Source organism: Ursus americanus, chromosome 27 (genome assembly GCF_024610735.1).
Source record: "Ursus americanus isolate L20-20 chromosome 27, mUrsAme1.1.p, whole genome shotgun sequence".
Classification (NCBI taxonomy): domain Eukaryota; kingdom Metazoa; phylum Chordata; class Mammalia; order Carnivora; family Ursidae; genus Ursus; species Ursus americanus.
The window spans coordinates 21,464,763-21,485,741 of NC_142153.1; the positions used below are offsets into that span (position 1 = coordinate 21,464,763).

A 20,979-nucleotide genomic window follows, 5' to 3' on the forward strand; every position below is an offset into this window, starting at 1 on the left:
ATAAAACATACCCTAAAGAAGGAAGAGATTCAATAAATAGTAATGATGATGATTAGCTTACAACAATAATTCTGGTGAGGAGAATAATGAAGGCATGCTATTGTCAACTGAATCTAATTCAGAGAGATTATGCTATCAGTGTTTGGTAGACAAACAGTGACAAGATCTGGCATGACACTAAATACTAAATAAGATTTAACTTTACAAAAACACTGAAACAAGTATTATATTTTCATCAAAAAACCTGGGTAGCTTTACTGAATAAAGCAACTTGAAAACTAGCCTGAGCAAAACCCAAAACACTTTTAAACCTACTAAGGTGCTTGAGATCACCTCTAGTATCCAATTATATTTAGAGTATAATTAATCCATTGTAACTCAATTATCAATACTAAAAGCCAAATTTCAAATTTATGAGAGATATCTTTTCTATGTATTGGAAAGCCACAGAGGTTCTGTTTGAATTTCCAGCCACTAGATATTATTGCAGAAGACGGATGCTGTGCTGTAATGTGACGTGCCTGGTCTTCTTAATCTGTCCGAGCACATCCAGCTCAGTCATAAAGACTACTAATTCTTTGTTGAAAATAAAAACAGAAGGATAAAGGACTCCTACATGAAGATGAAAGGCACAAACCAACAATTAGCTATAAATATATATACCATCTGAATTTTGATATTCTATTTATAAACTTTTTTACATCTTCTTTTGTTAAAGTATATTTTTTCTTCCTACTGTTAAAGATTTTATGTTCAATTATATTTTTAAATTGTTTACTATATAAAAATCCTAATGATTATTGGATAGTGACTTTGAATTCAGAAAACCTGTTCAACTCTACTAATAATTTTTATTATCGGTTCTCCATAAATGGTGATGAATTTTCCATGTGGACAATCGTAAGTAAATATGACGTGTCTACATTTATTTACTCCCTGCATTTCTTTTTCTGTTCTTATGCTTTGACTAAGACCACTAATAAAATGACGAATAGTATGTAATTATATGCTTTATTTTAAATTATCACTACTAAATATTTGCTAGACATTTTAAGATATCCTTTACCTAATTAAGAAACTTTGAATTTACAGTTTGCTAAAATTATAAATGATGAACATTAAGAAATTTCTATGGTATTAGTGACACTACCACTACTTTAAGCCATTACTGTGATCGTTTTCAATTAATTTATACTTCCCCTACAGCTTAACCAACCATTCCTACAACCTGAATTTTGCTATTTTATATACAGCTAAAGAAAAACCTTTTGATTCCATGTTCATTAGCAAGATTTGTCATATGCCACAATACTACTTCCTATTTTCTAGCCATCTCTCAATTCTCATAGTTTACAGTCTTTCCTGCAAGTACTTTGTTATCCACACTAGAGTGATGTTTTTTATTTCACTTAACTTTTTAGCAAAAGTTTTCTGGCAAGTTTCCTGTATCTGTAGGAAAAGCTGCTCTCATTTGTAAATTATTTCCCTCTTAACAGATATGCAGAGATACTGTGTTAAATTCTTTGTTGATATGCTCATATTTGAATAGCATTCATTTTTTTCTGAACTAGTGAACTGGCTACAAGCAAGAGACCACATACCTCAGTAGTTCAATTTGTTATGAAAACTGGCCATTTCCTTAAAATACGATACCTCTGTGTAGCCACACCTCCTTTGTCTCTCAGAACTTAATTTCAGGCAGACTTCTTCCCTTAAATCTTCACTCCCCTTGATTTCTTCATGAGCCATTGCCACTAAGAAACAGGATCAGTACTTCAAAGGTAAACCACTCATTTTCCTGGGTCTCGATCTTTGCCTGCACTTTGAACTCTGCCATCTCTGGTTCCTTAGTGCTCATTGCCTGAGCTGTCTTTACCACCTCCCCATGTAATCCTTCTGTATAGAAGTAAGGTCCCAACCACAGTATTCCTTCTCAGGACAGGGTACTCATTGTCTGGGAAGAAATATTTCTTGCCAATTTTTGATACTTGCCACTAACACTGCACCCCTTAGCACTTTCTGATCCTCTCAATAACAAAGGATCCTGATGAAAGACAGCATCTGATGGTGGCTGTGCTGCTTTCAGAAGTTGTTGAATATTTGCTAAAAAGTGACTTAAGAACTACTGGACTTGTTCACTTTTTAAGGATGATTTGCAAATGTTTAAACTTAATTCATGGTTACTTATTTACTATGAATTTATATTTTTTCCTGACATAATTTCAGTTGATATTTCCCAAGAAACTTGTTTTTTATATGTAGTAAAATTGACAGTACTTTTTAAGAACTTTTGTTTTGCTTATGTGTAAGCAATATCATCACAGCAGAATAAGAGCATTCTACCATTTCCTCTCTAAAACACACTGATTTTTGACAATCGCGTATGGACAAGAGTGTCTTGGTGGAAGTTGAGTCCAACAGAGGTATGCCAGAGCACCACTGGAACAATGATAATGAAATTAACGGATGCACTGAGGAGGATTTAAAAAGAAGAGTTTCAGTTTCCTCCGAGGGGCACGGCTCAGTGCCCAGAGAGAACTTCTGTGATCTCTCCCACGGGGGAAAGTAAGAGTATGTTAGTGAGCACCCAGCTTCCCCAGCTGTGTGGGATATTGACAAAGAGACACAATTTTTACTCCATCCAGAATACTGAGTCATACACTGCACAAGTAGGGGGCAATGAACCAATGGGAGAATAGCAGCCAGGCCTCAGAACGGACACATCAAAAGAATGCAGATCCTAATAACCACTTCATGGAATCCATCAGGAAGCCTGCCCTGAGTTGAAGAGACTTCAACTGCGGATCCCCCCCAGCTGGCCCACAGGCACCCTCAGTGCTCCATGTGCATCACCTGCACACCCTTCTATCCTGTGGCTGTCCCCCTGTACACACTCTGAAGGCAATAAAAGTAAGCCTTTCAGACAACAATTGGGCAAATGCAGAAAGCCAACCTGACTCTGCAGGATGAGGAAAAAGGACACAAACCAGAGCATTCGGCACCCAGCCTAGTTTTGCAAGATCAACAGAAGGTATGCAAAGCTGAGTCCCCCTCAGAGGGAACAAGAAGTAAAAGGTAGTTTTAGTACGCTACTGAAGTTGAATTATCAGTGCAAAATAGACTGTTATAAGATGTTTTATGTAAGAGAAGGGAGTCAAAACACCACTGTAAAAAATCATCAATTTATAAAGGAGGGAACAAAAAAACAGCCAGGAACAGCTGGCAGTATCCTCTTAATATGTGGACTTTTTTTTTTTTTTTTTCTGGGTGGAGGGTATGTAATTTATTTTATTGTTCTGAGTCTGGGTTTTGTTCCTTAGACATCACAATTCCTGGACGAGGGGACATGTCCCACCTCCCAGGTTCATAGTGCCAAGGGCCTGTTTGGGATTACTTTCCAGGTTCAAAGTACATGAGGTTTCAGTTTTAATACTTCCTAGATGCTCAACTGAGGCAAAGTGACAAAATAACCCCCCCACCCCCACCTGCCAAAAATATAAAACCCTAAGCCCTCCGGCAGCAGAAAAGAATTAAGGTAGCATTAATAAGTCCTTATCCATCAATAATTACTTTAAATGTAAATGGATTAAATTATCCATTCAAAAGGTATACAGGGGATAAATGGATAAAAAAAGAAGACCCAACTATATGCTCCCCCTAGACACTCCTTTCAGCTTCAAGGAGAAAAATACTTTCCTTTCAAAGGGAAGATATGGAAAAAGATATTCCACAGAAATGGAAACCAAGAGAACAGGGTAGCTATACATGCATCAGAAAAAAATAGGGTTAAAGTAAAAAATGGTCACAAGAAATAAATAGGGTCATTATATAATGAAAAATGAGTCAATTCATCCAAAAAATATAACAGTTGTAAATATATATGACCATATCACAGCATCTAAATATATTAAGCCAACACTAACATATCTGAAGGCAGAAAAAAACAGCAGTACGGTAATCAGGGGCTCCAATACCTTAATTTCAACAATAGATAAGTCATCCAGACAACTAATAAGAAACAATGGGCTTGGATTATATTACACTTTAGTCCAACAGACCTAACAGACATATAGTGAACACTCCAGCAGCAGCAGAATACACACTCTTTTTAAGTGTACAATGAACATTCTATGGGACAGATCATATGTTAGTTCACAAAACAAGTTCTTAGCTAATTTATGATTGAAATTATACCAAGTGTCTCTTCAAATGCAATAGCAGGAAACTAGAAAGCTCACGAACATGCTATAGAACACACTCCCAAACAACCAACAAATTAAGAAATAAAATATTGTGAAACAAAACAAAATGGAAACAATATACTAAAACTTACCAGATGTCTTCATTGGAAAAGTGTCTGTTCTTATCTTCTGCCCGTATTACGGAGGGCACATATTGCATGGTGTACTGGGTGTTATACGCAAATAATGAATCATGGAACATTGCATCAAAAACTGGGAATGTACTGTATGGTGACTAATATAACAAAATAAAAATTAAAAAAAAAAACTTACCAGATGCAACAAAAGTAGTTCTAACAGGGAACTTTCTAGCAATAAACGCCTATATTAAGAAAAAAAGAATATCTGAAATAACCTAATTTTTTATCTCAAGAAAGTACAGAAAAAGAACTAAGCCAAAAACTAGCAAAAGGAAATAACAAAGATTAGAGCAGAAATAAATAAAAACTGGAAACACCACAGAAAAGATGAAACAAAGAACTTGGTTTTTTAAAGAGATAAAATTGACAAACCATTATCTAGACTAAGAAAAAATTCAAATGAATAAAATCAGAACCAAGAAGACATTACAACTCATACCACAGAAATACCAAGGGATTATAAGAGACTACTATGAACAAATATACACCAAGAAATTTGATAACCTAAAAGAAATAGAAACAATCCTAGAAACACAAACCTATTAAGACTGAATCAAAGAAAGAGAAAATCAGAGAACAGCAGCAAGAAGACTGAATCAGGAATAAAAAACCTCCCAACAAAGAAAAGTCCAGGTTTACCTAGTGAAGTCTACCAAAAATGTAAAGAATACCAATCTTTCTCACATTCTCCCAAACTCATTTTATGATGCCAGCATTACCCCAATACCAAAGCCTGATAAAGACACTAGAAGAAAACTACAAATATGCTTGATAAATACAAATGCAAAAATTCTCCACAAAATCTCCACAAAACAGTACATTCAAAAGATTATACACCATGATTAAGAGGGATTTATTTCTGGTATGCGAAGAGGGTTCAATAAAGATAAATCAACGCACTAATGGGATGAAAGATGAAAATCAACCATATGATCATCTCTAGAGATACAGAAAAATATTTCGCAAAATTCAACAGCCTTTCATGAGAAAAACTCTCACTAAATTGGATATAGAAAAAATGTAGCTCAACACAATAAAAGCCCTATTTGATAAGCCCACAGCTAACATCATACTCAATGATAGACTGGAAGGTCTCTAAGATCAGAAACAAGACAAGGGTGCCCACTATCATTATTCCTGTTCAGCATCATAGTGGAAGTCCTAGCCAGACCAACTGGGAAAGAAAAATAATAGGTATCCAAAGCAGAAAGGGAAAAGTAAAATTGTTTGTAGATGATATGATCTTATATACAGAAATTCCTAGACTCCACCAAAACCTATTAGAATAAATAACCAATTACAATAAAGTTTCAGGATACAAAACCAGTATATAGAAATCAGTTATGTTGCTGTAGACTAACAACAGAACATCTGAAAAAAAATTTTTTTTAAAGTCCCATTTACAATAGCATCAAAAACAATAAAATTCTTGGGAATAAATTTAACCAGGGAGGTGAAAGATATCCATGAAAGAAAGGAAACAAAAGGAAAAATATCCTGTGTTCATAGAGAATAAGAATTAATATTGTTAATATGTCCATACTACTTAAGTTCAATGTAATCACAGAATTCCAATGACATTTTTCACAGACATAGGAAAAAAAAAATCCTAAAATTTGTATGGAACCATAAAAAGATGCCAAACAGCCAATACAATACCAAGAAAGAAGAACAAATCTGGAAGCATGAAATTCCCTGAATTCAAAGTATAATCAAAACAGAATGGTACTGTCAGAAATAGACCAGTGCAATAGAATTCCAAGCCCAGAAATAAACTCACACGGGTACCATCAATAGGTATTTGAAACTATATCTGTATCTTTGGGGTAAATACCAGTACCCCAAAGACACAGATGTAGTGAAAAGAAGGGGCACATGCACCCCAACATTCATAGCAGCAATGTCCAAAATACCCAAACTGTGGAAGGAGCCGAGATGCCCTTCAACAGATGAATGGATAAGGAAAATGAGGTACATATAAACAATGGAATATTACTCAGCCATCAGAAAGGATGAATACCCACCATTTGCATCGACATGGATGGAACTGGAGGGGATTATACTAAATAAGTCAAGCAGAGAAAGACAATTCTCATATGGTTTCATTCATGTGGAACATAAGGAATAACCCGGAGGACCACAGGGGAAGGGAGGGAAAATGAATGGGAAGAAATTAGAGAGGGAGACAAACCATGAGAGACTCTGGACTCCAGGAAAAAAAACTGAGGCTTTCGGAGAGAAGGGGGCTAGGGGGAATGGGGTAGCCAGGTGATGGATATTAAGGAGGGCATGTGTTATGATGAGCGCTGGGTGTTATATACAACTAATGAGTAGTTGAACACTACATCAAAAACTAATGATGTACTACTATACACTGGCTAACTGAACATAATAATAAATTTCAAAATGGCAAAAAAACAAAACGAAACAAGTACTTGACAAGAGAGTGAAGAACACTCAACGAGGAAAGCATAGTCTCTTCGATAAAAACTGCTGAGAAAAGTGGATCTTCACATGCAAGAGAATGAAAATGGACACCTATCTTATGCCAATCACAGAAATTAATTCAAAATGGACTGAAGGCTTATACCTAAGACCCAAAACTATAAAACTCTAAACATATGAAAAAAAGCTCACTGACACTGGTCTTGACAATATTTTGAATATGACACCAAAAGCAGAAGTATAATGGGACTATATCACACCATAAAGCTTTTGCAAAGCAATGGTAACCACCAACAAAATGAAAAGGCAACTTACAGAATAGGAGAAAATAATCTGCAAATCATATGTTGGAGAAACTCACACAACTCAAAAAAAAAAAAAATCCAATTAAAAAGTAGGCACAAAACCTGTATGGGTATTTTTCCAAGGAAGACCTAAAAATGGCCAACAGGTACATGAAAAGATGCTCAAAAATCACCAATCATCAAGGAAATGGAAATCAAAATCACAATGAAGTAACATCTCATACCTATTATAATGGTCATTATCGAAAAGACAAGAGGTAACAAGTGTGGGCAAGGATGTAGAAAAAGGAATTCTTATGCACTGTTGGTTGGAAGGTAAAAGGTACAGGCACAATGGAAAACAGTATGGAGGTTCCTTAAAAAATTAAAAATACAACTACTATATGATCCAGCAATCCCACTTCTGGGTATATATCTGAAAGCAATCATATTTCTATCCTAAAGAGAGATCTGTACCCCCATATTCACTGCATCATTATTCACAATAGTCAAGACATAGAAACTACTTAAGTGTTCTTTGACAGATGAATGGAGATATATAGATATATATATATATATTCTCTCTCTATATATATATCTATATATCTCACATTTCAGCCATAAAAAAAAATCGTGCCATTTGCAACAACATAGATGGGCCTGGATAGCATAATGCCAAGTAAAATAAGTTGGAGGAAGTCTAATACTTTATGATCTCCCTTATATATAGAATCTAAATACAGGGAGAATGGAATGGTGATGTCCAGGGGCTATAACGAGGGGAAAACAGGGAGATGTTGGTCAAAGGGTACAAATTTCCAGTTATAAAATGTGTAAGTTCTAAGGTTATCATTTATAGCAGTGTGACTAGAGTTAACAATACTATATCATATACTTGAAAGTTTCTAAGAGTAAATCTTGAATGTTCTCACCACACACACACACACACACACACACACACACACACACACACAAGTAATTTATATGAGGTGATAAAGGTATTAACTAACCTCATTATGGTAATCATTTTGCAATATATACATGTATCAAATCATCACATTGTATACCCTCAACTTTCACACAATGTTATATGTCAGTTATTCCTCAGTAGAGCTGGGGGGGGGGTAGGGGGAAGTCCTTTCCTTAGGGATAGCAAAGAAACAAACAAACAAAAAGCCTACTGTTTCTAGATTTATACATTGTTTTACGCAGCAGTGTGGGTCTCAATGCAGCAGTTCTCCGGAAGGGTACTTCTTATTTGTGCTACATGATTAACCAGGCCACCGTCCCCTTTCTTTCAGTTGTACACCCTTATTTTTACAACACTGATATCCTGGTCTCCATGGAAGACCCCACAAGGTCTTTTCATATTCTTCAAGCTCTTAACCTCTACGCAATGTCTCAAATTGAGGAGATCAGAATGGCTATTCAACAGCCAGCAGTGGAAGACTATAACCTCTTTCTCTATTTATTTATTTATCCCCAGGGTGCAGAACATGGATTTTTGCCTACAAGCACTGCAATCAATCAATCAATCACCAACCATAAAATGGAGGCTTCTAAGTTCAATATTTTAACAGGGCCCTGTCACTTTGCCTTAGGTGGCTCACAGGACATATGTCAGTATACAGAATAGACACTTTTACTGGACCATAAGAACATCCAAGCCAGAAGATCTGGGTTCACTACCACGGAATTTGCATGTTCTTCTTTGTTCTTTATCCATGCTCTGTAGTCAAGCGTCACTTCAAATCTTCTGCCTATTTTCTGAATTATTAAACAGTAAAACTGACTTTTTATTCTTTTGGTGTACAGTTCTATAAATTTTGACATGATGGGGAAGGTTCCCCTTTAAGAGTTTGGCTCCTACAGTTTCCCACTACCAATTGCTTTCATTGTCTCTACTGTTCTGCCACAGGACTGCCTGAGGAATTGGGGTACAAGAAAATAGAAAAAAAGACACAAGAATCTCTTTTACTCTCCTTGAGCCAGAACTAGAGGTATCTCCTAGATACCTCTCTGTCTGCTCCAAATTGCCGAAACTCAACTCAAGGAAAAACAAAACAGGAGATGTAGAAGGTTGATAATTTTTTATCTACTAATTAATGTCATCTTGAATGCTGGTATTCTTACCTGATCTACCTGCTGACCTTTACTTTTTAGAAACACCAAATACGTGAGGAGCTTTGCATTCACTCCAGGTTTATAGTTCTGTTAGCAGGAGAGAAAGCTAGTATGTATATATGCCATCTTACCCATAAACAGATTGTCTATTTTTTAAAACCATGATTTCTATCTTCTGGGCAGTAATAATTATTCACATATTCTAGATACATGTCCCATACACATATATTTTCCAAATATATTCTCTAAGTCTATAAATTCTTTGAAGAGCAAATATTTTAATCCTGGTTAGGTCCAATTTATTATTTTTTCTTCCATGGTTTATGCTTTCTGTGTTATAAAGATTTTGTATTCTTCCGGAAGATTTATAATTTTAGTTTTACATATGGACCCATAATCCATTTTGGGTAATTTTTATATGTGGTGTGAGCAAAGGGTTGTGGCTCATTATTTACATGAGGATATTTAACTGTTCCAGCACAATTTGTTGAAGACTATTCTTTTCTCACTGAATTACTCTGACATCTTTGTTGAAAATCAACAACCATACAACTTATACTATTTACAAAGAAATAAGGAGAAAAAGTATAGCACAATAACATACCAGAGATACCATGGCCCAACCAGTCTTGTTATAGATGAATTCCAAGTTGTTCCTTCTTAAATAGAGCAAACCGCCAACAAGTGACACTAACAGGGCCAAAGCAATTGTGCCAGAATAGTTGGGTGGCCTGAAGACTCGAATCTGCAAACATGCAATGAAAATTTTAAGAGCCAAATAAAGTAAAAGTGTTTTTCTCTTGACCATATTCTAGTCCTTCCAATTTTCAACACCACAACTTTAGAAAGGTGCCACCCTACTTTTCATTTGTGGAACTAACACTCTCTTTACTCTTTACAAATCAAAAACAAATGTCTTCCAACATGACTATATAAAAAGACCTGCTTTAGGTGAACAGTTAATATACACACACGTTACTTATGTTTAACACAGAACTGCTGTGTTTCACCTATGAAACACAAGATCATCTAGTACGGGGGAGGACATGGGAGTATAATATATTTATTATTCCAAATTGGGATAGTTTAACATCTTTAGCCTTTTTTAACACCTTACTGACATATAATACACATGCCATACAATTCACCTGGTGTACAATTCAATGGTTTTTAGTATATTCACGGGGTTTTGCAACCATCACCAAAGTCAGCATCAGAACATTCCAATCACATAAAAAAATAACCCTTCAGCAATCCCCCTGGTATACCCTTCACCCTCCAACCCTAAACGGCTCATTTATCTTGGATATATACCTAAGAGTAGAACTGCTGGGTTATATAGTAACGCTAGGTTTCTTGGTTTGAGTAATTGCCCAGCTGTTTTCCAAAGCGGCTACACCATTTTACATTCCCATTGGTAGTATATGAGAATTCTGATTTCTCCACTTCCTTGCCAATATATTCTCTCATTCATTGATTCCAGCCAACCTAAATAGGTATGCGATACTAACTCACTGTAGGTTTGATTTGCATGTTCCTAATGACTAATGATGCTGAGCATCTTTTCATGTACTTATTAACCACTTGTATATTTTCCTTATGTAAATGTCTATTCAGATTCTTTGTCCACTTTTTAATTGGGCTGTCTTTTTATTATTGAGTTATAAGATTTCCTATATACATACTAGATATAAGTCCTTTGTCAAAAAAATAATTTGTAAATATTTTCTCCCCTTCTGTGGGTTGTCTTTTCATTTTCTTGTTGGTGTCCACTAAAACATTAAAGCTATTTTTAAAAAGTGGATGGCATTGTTATGAAATCTTGGTTCTAAAAACATTTCCCACTAAAAGAAACCAAGGCTCTGAGAAGAGATGGGTAACTAAGTGCCCCACGGGGTAGATTAGGTAGATAAGCCTGAGATATATTACGTGAGGAAATTGTGTCAGGAAAGTAAGAAAATGCTTTAAAAAAATGAAGGCGAGATATCACGCGGACACAAGAGCCAGCATAAAGAAGATCCCACTAGTCAAATCTAGACAATTTTGGTACCGAAATATTTAATTATAGTAATAACTTACTAACCACTGGAGAAAAAAATGCAACTCATCAGTCCCTACCAATGATTGATTGATTGATAGGTAGGACAGGAGAACTCCTGCTCACAGTAAAATGCTCAAGGCCAACTAGAAATATGGACAGAGGAGAAGCAGAACATCATCACTTTGCAACCATTTTGGTAAAATCTGGATCAGAGAAAAATCAACAATGGATACTAGATCTAGGCAAAAGTTCTGATGAGGAGTATGGTATTTCTCTGCTCTTAAGGTGTTTCCACACAGACAGCTTACTAGTTTCAAAGGGGGGGAAGTAATTATACAGCAGAGAAATGGAAAACATCTTGACCAGATGATCAAAATTTCAGATCATCAATGAGAGTCAGACAGATGTCATGACCAAAACATGACCTATGTAGTACTGTGTCTGAGAATGTATAAGTAGAATCCAGTCATAAACAAATATCAGAAAAAATTAAATATCAGGCAAATCAAATGAGGATCATTCTATTTAAAAAGTGGAAAAGGATTCAAGATGTCAATGCATTTAAAAGACAAAGATGAGCTATGGAAATATTCCAGATTAAAAGAGGCTAAAGAAACCTGATGACTAAACACATTATCTAACTCTAGAATGGATTTTATACTAGAGGCACGAAAATGCTATTAAAGGATATTAGGTCAACTGACAGAATATGGACAGTAGTTCAAATAAAAATATTACATCAGTGTAAATCTGTGAAGGTGATATCCATACTGTTCTTATGTATTTCTCAGGAAATGCGGTTCACATTCTGAAAAAAAAATTTGCGCATCTATGAAGTATGTATGTAGAGAGACAGGGGTGGGGGAGAATAGAGTGGCAAAGCAAAAGGGGTAAAATGGTAAGTATAGGTGAGTTTGATAAAGGTATACATTGGTACTATTTGCATTATTTTCATGTGTGAAACTTTTTAAAGGTTGAAATTATTTCCAAATAGACTTTTTAACAAAAGTGTATTTATCAAGTAACTTAAAGTGTAGGTGTGATCAATAGATTAGAATAATTTCTGATGAAAATTCAGTAACTCATAAAGAATTAATAGTACTTTTTCAATATTACCCTTAGTATCTTGTATGAGCTAAAGGATACTGTTGCAGAACTGAATATTTGCCAAAAAAAAAAAAAAAATGACAAGACTTAATAATGATGAGAGATACCCATCTTGACTAAGAATAAATATGTTTACACCTTATGGTAAAATTACATATTCTAGAATAAATGTACTTTAAAATTACTGGTTCTAACTGTTCACTATAGAAAATTCTGGTGAGATTAAGGAATAAAGCAGCCTTAAGCCCTCCACATAGACATTAAATACCATCAAGATTGTTATTTCCTGAATAAACTGTCTACATATCTACACTCATATTTATGCTTTAAAACAAAATTCTAGATCATACTAGAAATACTATTTTTCTAACCTACACCTTGAGCTTCTATGTCAAATATACTTGTAGACCATTGTTGTCCAAGCTAGAGTACATTTAAGTAGTCTCCTATTTCTAAACATTTCACTTATTTCCAATTGTTTTCCATTACAATGAATGTTATTTAAAAAATATTTCTATGGCTAAATATTTGAATCATTCCTAATTATATCCTTAGGTTAAATTTCTAGGAGGATTGTTAAAAGTTAAATTACATAAAATAAAGACATTACACACACTTAGAATTAGTTATTCCATAGTCCAAAGAACAGTATCTATATTTTCCCCCATGGTTCATGAAAAGTATTATATCATTTGTATTTGCCCAAAAGCTAAATAAAAATTACACATCTTTTTAATTAGAATTTCTCTACTAATACCTTTGAACAATATTCCATATATATTTTAGCGTCTGAAATTATTTTGTGCCCAACTCATGTACTTTTTAACGGTTCTTAAAATATCAATGTACCATTATTCTAAAAACCATCTACATTCACCTCAGTCAAAATTCAGCTTACGGCTATCACACAGTTTTTCTCTAAGCAAGGAAAAATGTTCTATTGAGTAATTTTAAGAATCCTGTGGCCTTACTACAGTGCTATAACAAACCAAACTAATTAGTCTATTATTAAAACTGTGGGGAATAAAAACATACATGAACATCCGTTCTGTCAGCAATCCACTTTGCTAGTTGTTCAGCTGCAAATCCAATTCTTTGAAGGTCAAAAGTATCAGCTCTTTTGGGTCTGCCTTTTGGAGGAAAATGCATGAATGTAGGAGCAGAATTCATGTTGAGCTGTAAAACGTAAGATAAAATATACTAAATATAATATCCCAGCAATCTTTATATCTCATTACTCTAACATTTTATGTTTTTTTCTGCATGAATTTTAAAAAGATAGCATTTATTATGAAAATCCAAGTGGCTTTCCAGAGCTTAATTATTGTGTTTATTCACTGTAATATGCTATTGACTGAAAAAGAACTTGTGAATTTGGCTAAGTTCTCAGAACCTTCACACGTAAGATACTATTTCACTTAAGCAGCTATTAAAGTACTGCCGCTTGTTGAAAAATATAAATGCATAAAAGCATTAATGCCAAATTATTAAATTACCTATTAAAAATTTAAAGACTTTTTAAAAATGATGATTATATCAGAAAACAACATTTTTGTTCTAAACAACCTAAATTTACCAGACTACAGGAGAAATCACAATAATAATCTTCTTCTGTTCAATCTCTCTATTAACTCAAGTGTCTTAAAATGATTATATCTCACAATTATTTTCTATAGGTAATCCCATTTGAAAAGTGTATTGAATAGACTACTACTTTAACATAAATGGTGCTTATTAAGAATATAATACCTAAAACAAAGGTTAATTTGAATTGAGTAGCAAACTACAAAATTATATAAATTCTCACTGCTCTGGAATTATGAAAAATGTCTCAAATAAAAGGCCAATAGTTTTTTCACCTTGACGTACAATACAACTCAGCATTTCCCAATACTGAGAATGAAAAGAGAAATCAAAGCAAAAATTGTCCTTGCAGCTGACATCAAAGTAAAGTACAGCAGTACCAACAGTGGGTTTCCATGTTATGGATATTAGTAAGGCTGGTTAAAGAAAACGAAACACACAGTCTCTGTGTTTTTTCCCATGCCAGACTTCGTTCGTGTTTTGTGTTTCCATGGTGGATGCACAAGAGATAGCTGGGGCCAACATGCAAATAACATACTACAAGCAAAAACTCTCTGCATTGGAACAATCAAAAAATTCCTACTAAGGTTTAAGATCTAAAAATTTTACAGTTTAAAAAAATCATATAATTCAAAGCTTTCATCTTCATTAAAATGTAAACATTCCCCAAGGCTACACACAAAGCCGGGTACAATGCAGATCTTGTTGCTAGTCCAGACCTGCTTCTCACACACCACAATCATTAACTGGTTGGTCTGTCATCATTCACTTAGCCTCAACCGTTTCAAGGGAATCACGTATAACTGGAAGCTACTTTCCCAACAAGTCCCCAGTAAATCGGGAATTACCAAGTTTTAGCATTCATATTAGTATTATTTTCAGACAGCACAATGTTTTAAAATAATTTAGAAAGAGCACTTCAACAAACTGTGGTTCAATAGTGAGAAAAGAAACGTAGCATTAAAAATCTTTTAGTTCTCAATAAAGCAAAATATGTACTTCCCTATTTTTGTACATTATAATTCCCCATAAAAGCCACTAACTGCTACAACTTTCATGCATTTTAAAATAACTCTTATTACTAAGCCAGGAGCTAGGTTTTAGAAAAGACAAAGCAGTTCTATAACTCAGAATTCTGCTGAATCAAATTAACCTGAGGAAATTTTTCAACTAAAAATAATCTTGATGTCAACTTTCATGTCTACGTCAAACGTTAAAAAAATAAGAAAAACATGTCTAAAGCATACAAAAGAATTCAATGATTATATCTTACAATATATCTATATGGTTATATACTGGCAGCCTGTACAGTCAATATTCAGCACACAGTTTGAATTAGTTGTCCACACTTTAAAGACAGAAAAATTTTGTAAAAAAATTCATATTTGGGTTTCTCCTTGAGAAAAACAGCTCTAGCTGCATGTGGCCTGCATTCGCTAAACACAGCTACAACAAGCTGTGTCCCTCTGAGGTCAAGTTTGTCTGCTCCAGTTTGCTGCAGTCCTCATCCACACCATACTGTTTCCTCAACAGCGAGACCAACAGTCAGCTCCATAGTGTTTTGCTGATTTTATTTCTTACAACAGTTAGGAGAAAATGAAACAGGAGTATTTCCACTAAAGATTTATTTTATAAAAAAAGACCCAGAAAGACTTTGTTTTACAAAAATAGGAGAGAACATATATAATTATGCAAGTAAAGAACTAATGTGTTTAATATTATTAAGAATGTAAATAAAGATACCATAATGCAACTACACTAATCCAATCTGCTTTCTTCATTTGGTTTACAAACCTGGCCGGGATAGATATTTGGGCTTGAAGCCTCTGCTCTAAGAGTCAGACTGGACTTGGACAACTATTTCCTAATATGGCAGCGAGGATTCAAGTATATAATGAATAGCACTTTGCCTGACGATCTCAAGGTCAATTCTGAGATTCCATGGAGACTTACAAATTACATGAAATCATATTTGGTTCTTTTGGTACTATAATTTTCCTTTGTAAGGGTTATTTGAAATTACAGATGGTCCCTGACTTATGATGGTTCAACTTGCATTTTTTTTAACCTTACAATGATGCCAAAGTGATACACATTCAGTAGAAACTACTTCAAATTTTGAATTTGGATCTTTTTGTGGGGTAGTGATACACAATACAAAAGTCTCCCATGATGCTGACCAAGCGCAGTGAGCCACAGCTCTCAGTCAACCATGTGATCACGAGGGTAAAAAACTGATACGCTGACAACCATTCTGTTTTTCACTTTCACTACCATATTCAATATACTTTAATAAGAAACAGGCTTTGTGTTAGATGATTCTGTTCAACTGTAGACTAATTTAAGTGTTCTGAGCACACTGAAGGTAGGGCAGGCTAAACTATGATATTCAGTAGTTAGGTGTATTAAATGTAGTTTTGACTTACAATATTTTCGACTTACAATGGCTTTATCGGGACATAATCCCAATATAAGTCAAGGAAGATCTGTACATATATATGTGTGTGTGTGTGTGTGTTTTATTATGATATTATTACTATCAGCTCCCTGATCTGTAAACTCTTTATGGGGAAGAGCTTTGTATGTGTTTCTCACCAATCCATTGCTCCTACAGAGTAGACAGTCAATGACATTTGCTGAATAGGTGAACAGAAAGAAACATCCAAAACAACAAAATAAATTTATAGGGGAAGAAATAAGTGAGGAATACTAACAGGAAAGACCAAGAATAAAGGGTATTGAAAGCAAAAAAAAGAATTTCTTATTCAACTAGAAACTGGCAAAGATGAATGAACAATCAACCTGGAAGCGAATAAGCAAAAATACTTACTAATGGCCCATTTATAATTAGTGAACTAGATTCTTTACAGAACTAAATGCTTTTCCATGACCTGATAAAGTATTATGCCAAAGAATGTCACACGTGAGCAAAATAAAATAGACCAAACTAATCAACGCCTTGTACTACAATAAATTTTACATTTGAAAGGCACAGATCAAGTAGTGACAAATATTGGTAGCTGCAGGGTAACAGCATAACTAAGAACTAGAACTCAGGAAGACAGACTACTGAGCTCAAACTCTAGTCCTATATTATATTAACTTTGTAAACTTAGAAAAGCAACCTCTCCACACTTTAATTTCCTTATGTGTGAAATAAAGATCACATTATTTTTCTCATTGGATTGTTGTGAAACTAAATGAAATATACAGTAAGCCCTTTGAAGAGTGCTTGGATCATGTGCACTTAATGTTAGCAATGATGATGACACAACCATGACAAATTCATCATCTTGCTCTACAGAGAGGACTGTGTAAATGAGAATGTGTTAGTCTGCTCGGGTTACTGTAACAGAACACCACGGACTAGGTGGCTTAAAAGCCAGAAATTTGTTTTCTCACAGTTCTGGAAGCTGGAAGTCCAAGATTAAGATGCCAGTAGAATTGGTCTCTTACTGATTTGCTGATAACTGTCTTCTTGCAGTGTCCTTACGTGGCCTTTTCTCTGTGCATATACTCTCCTGGTAACTTCTGCTTCTTATAAGGACACCAGTCTTTTGGATTAGGGTCCCATTCTATGATCTCATTTAGCCTTAATTATCTCCTTATAGGCCCTTTCTCCAAACACAGTCACTTCTAGGTTATGGCTTCAACATATGTTTGGGAGGCACACAATCCAGTCCATAACAGAGAATACTTTTAAGTAAATATTTATTACTTTACATGTAAAATTCTCTATACCTGTCACATTGGAAGAAGTGAGGGTTAAGTAAAAATTACATTGAATTTATATAAAATTTCATGTATTTGTGCAAAATATCACCTAAACCCAATACAGTTAAATGTCAAAATAAGGATAATGCATGTAAACTACCACTATATGCTTGAAAAAACATATTTCCTCTACATTGGAGAAGTTAAAATGTGTTTACCATTCTAATAGCAAAAACTTTGCAATGTTAAAGATAACACTGGCTAAAATTACTTTAATCACATCACAGAATTTATTATAACTACTTACTGTCTTTATTAGCTTATTCAATGAATTGTATTTTTATTTGACCAACAAAAACATATCCACCATAACCAACTCTATTAAATATACTAGCAAAATAAGATCTAACTCTTTTACCTGTTGAAAAACATCTGTTCCCTCATCATAGTCCACCATACTGAAGAAGAGTTTGTTGCAAAAGGCAGATGAATAGCGCCAGGAGTTGGCCAGTATTTGATATTCTTCATTGGCCTGCCTGGTAACAAGAATGGGGCAGAGTAAAAACATATCACTACTCAAGCATTAACAAAACTGTTAATAAAACAGGTAATTCTCACACCAGGGTTGGCTAATTTCTGTACAGACTGCAAGCACTGATTTTATATTTTTACCTGGTTGTAACAAAATAGAAGAAATATTCCATCACATGTGAAAATTATATAAGATTCATATTTTGTTGTTCATAAAGCTTTACGGCGCCACAGCCACACTGATTCATTTGCATTGCTAGGACCGCTATTGTACTATATACGGGCAGAATTGAATAGTTGTGACGGAAAGTGTGTGGGCCAACAGTCCAGCATGGCCCTTTAAGTAATCGAAAACTCTTATTCTAGGGTTTGCAGCATCCCCTATACATATAATTTAAATCTTAAGATGATTTTTAGTAAAGGACATAAAGCAATTTTTAAGCATATGGGCAATTCAGTTTAACAGAGAACAAAAATCATAGGCATTTTTTAAATCGTCAACGCAGTTATACTGCATCTTTATATATTGCATTTATCTAAAAATGCATTTACATTCAAAATTACTAAAGTAATTACTAAGTAAAAACTTCCCTGGTAGTTTAACCAAACGCCGCAAATAAGCCCTACTCTATGAACATTATTCACTCCTATTTTGAATTAATTTCTATTGGACATTTTGTTGATTTTCCAAATAATAAAGCTTTATTTAAGTGTAGGGTTGGAGTAGAAACAGAGACATGGCATTGCTAGAAGGATGTAAATACAGTCAGAGAAACAAGAAGCACCAAATGATCATTAAAACATGTTTTTGTAAAGTGTGTTACCTCCATGTAATTGAGAAAAGAGTTTATCTCCTTCCTCTCCCAAAATGGAAGAGATAAAAACGTATAACCTCATAATAACACAACGACTTGGAGTCCGCAGCAGATAAGAGATTTCAAGAAATACTTGGAAAACAGAAAGCTAGTGGAAAAGTTTTGATGGAGGAAGGTACATCACAAAGGGAGACTGCAGTGCAGGAAAGAGGAAAAATGCTGGATTAAGAAGCAGAGTCTGAAAATAAGAAATGGAACTCGGAGATCATAATTAAGTATCTTTACATGGAATAGAAGACCCAAACTCCTGCCCCACTCCCAACCAGTTCCTATGTTAGTCTTTCTATAGTTAAGTGACTGGACTATTTAAAAAAAAAAAAAAATCACCTTATGTGATTGAGGAAAACCTAACATGATTTAAAAAAAATACCAAACAAAACAACTCCAGAAGAAACTAATTCAAAGTACAGAAACATTAAAAAGAAACTTTAATATACTCAGAAAGAGAGGAATTTGTCAAGAACTGTACAGGGTGTGAGATTTTGTCTTACATACAAGCTAACAAGCTACCCTGTTACTGTTTCCTGGAGGCTGGCAGAAAAGAGATTGCTGGGTCAGAGACAAAGGACTTTATTATTTCATGTTCATTCACATCAGTTCTCCCTGCCCCCAAGTCTCACGGGTGACACACAGGGTCCTTCGTGAATGCCAGCACACACAGTTAACTGTATTACAGGAGGGGAACACTGAGTTTGAGGCACTTACTGTTTTTATAATAAGTGAGAAGAAGCCTGTGCTTTGTTCAGTGGGAGACATTATTTCACTCCTTAAGGCTTCTCACTGCACACACATCCCTGAGAAACTGCCCAGGTGAAGAGCAATCAGGCTTCTGCCTGCTTGGCATAACCAGTAAGAACATGCAGGGATGCTCAGGGCCCATGACAGCCTGCTTCTTTCAATGGTATACACACACACACACACACACACACACACACACACACACACACCCCATAGAAAAAAGGAACAAAGAAAGTAAAAGAGAGCGCTTAAAATTTAAAATATGATTGTTCAAATTAAATACCAGTATTAGAAGATAGTGTTAAATAAAATTTACAGAATAAAAAACACACGGGTGGACTATATTGGAAAAAAAGAGGGAGAAAGGGACCTAGAGATAAAATCCAAAAATTTCAACTTTCAGAGGAGACCCAGAAATACAAGAGAGAGAATGGAGGAAATATTTCCGGGGACATAACACAATTAAAGGAGACTAAGTCTTCAAACTAAAATTATTTCCCAGGTTCTAAGTAAGAAAAACGAGAAATGACCGACACCAGACATATTATTTCAGATCATTATAGATAAAAAGAAGGTCAGAGAAGAAAACATGTAACAATGACAAACAATGAGATTGGGATTGTACTAGTAATTACCAACACTAGATACTGGCAGATAACTGAACAATTCCTTCAGAGTTTTGAGAGCATGTTCTTTTCAATGTAGAATTCTTTATCAAGCCAAACAATTAAGTTTGAAATAAACATATTCTCAGAAATGTAAGGAATGTGAAATTACCTTAGGATATAACTGAAAGGTAATATGAATGAAAAAATAAGAAAACTTGAGAGTATGATAGAAACGCTATAAGAAAGGGAAAAGGGCAGAGAATTATGGTTAAGCTAGGCAAGGTGGAAGATGTGTAAGAAAACTGTGATCCAACTAAGAAGCTATAAAGTATAAATTAGAACAGAAATTTAATTGGACTTTAAGATAAAAAGATTCTAAGCAATCATTAGAATCAGCAAAAGCTAGAAGATACTAAGACCATATTGTATGTAAGACATACAAGAAACTATAAGAAAATGAATATATAAGATGCAAATTAAAATGTATCATAATTTTGATTAATTGGAAATGAGAAAGGTTCATTATTGTGAACAATATGGAATGTAA

The 20,979-nt window shown here is 34.6% G+C and overlaps 1 protein-coding gene across 2 annotated transcripts in view; it reads right to left on the minus strand.

Moving 5' to 3' along the window:
• Positions 1–20,979, minus strand: part of TUSC3 (tumor suppressor candidate 3) — a 227,446-nt gene that overhangs the window by 96,266 nt on the left and 110,201 nt on the right. For both annotated transcript variants that reach the window (XM_045810880.2, XM_045810881.2), the window contains exons 3-5: positions 18,099–18,216; positions 13,418–13,558; positions 9,839–9,979 (exon numbers count right to left, since the gene is read on the minus strand). In XM_045810880.2, coding sequence (XP_045666836.1) covers positions 9,839–9,979; positions 13,418–13,558; positions 18,099–18,216 — 400 coding nt within the window. The remainder of the gene's footprint in view (positions 1–9,838; positions 9,980–13,417; positions 13,559–18,098; positions 18,217–20,979) is intronic.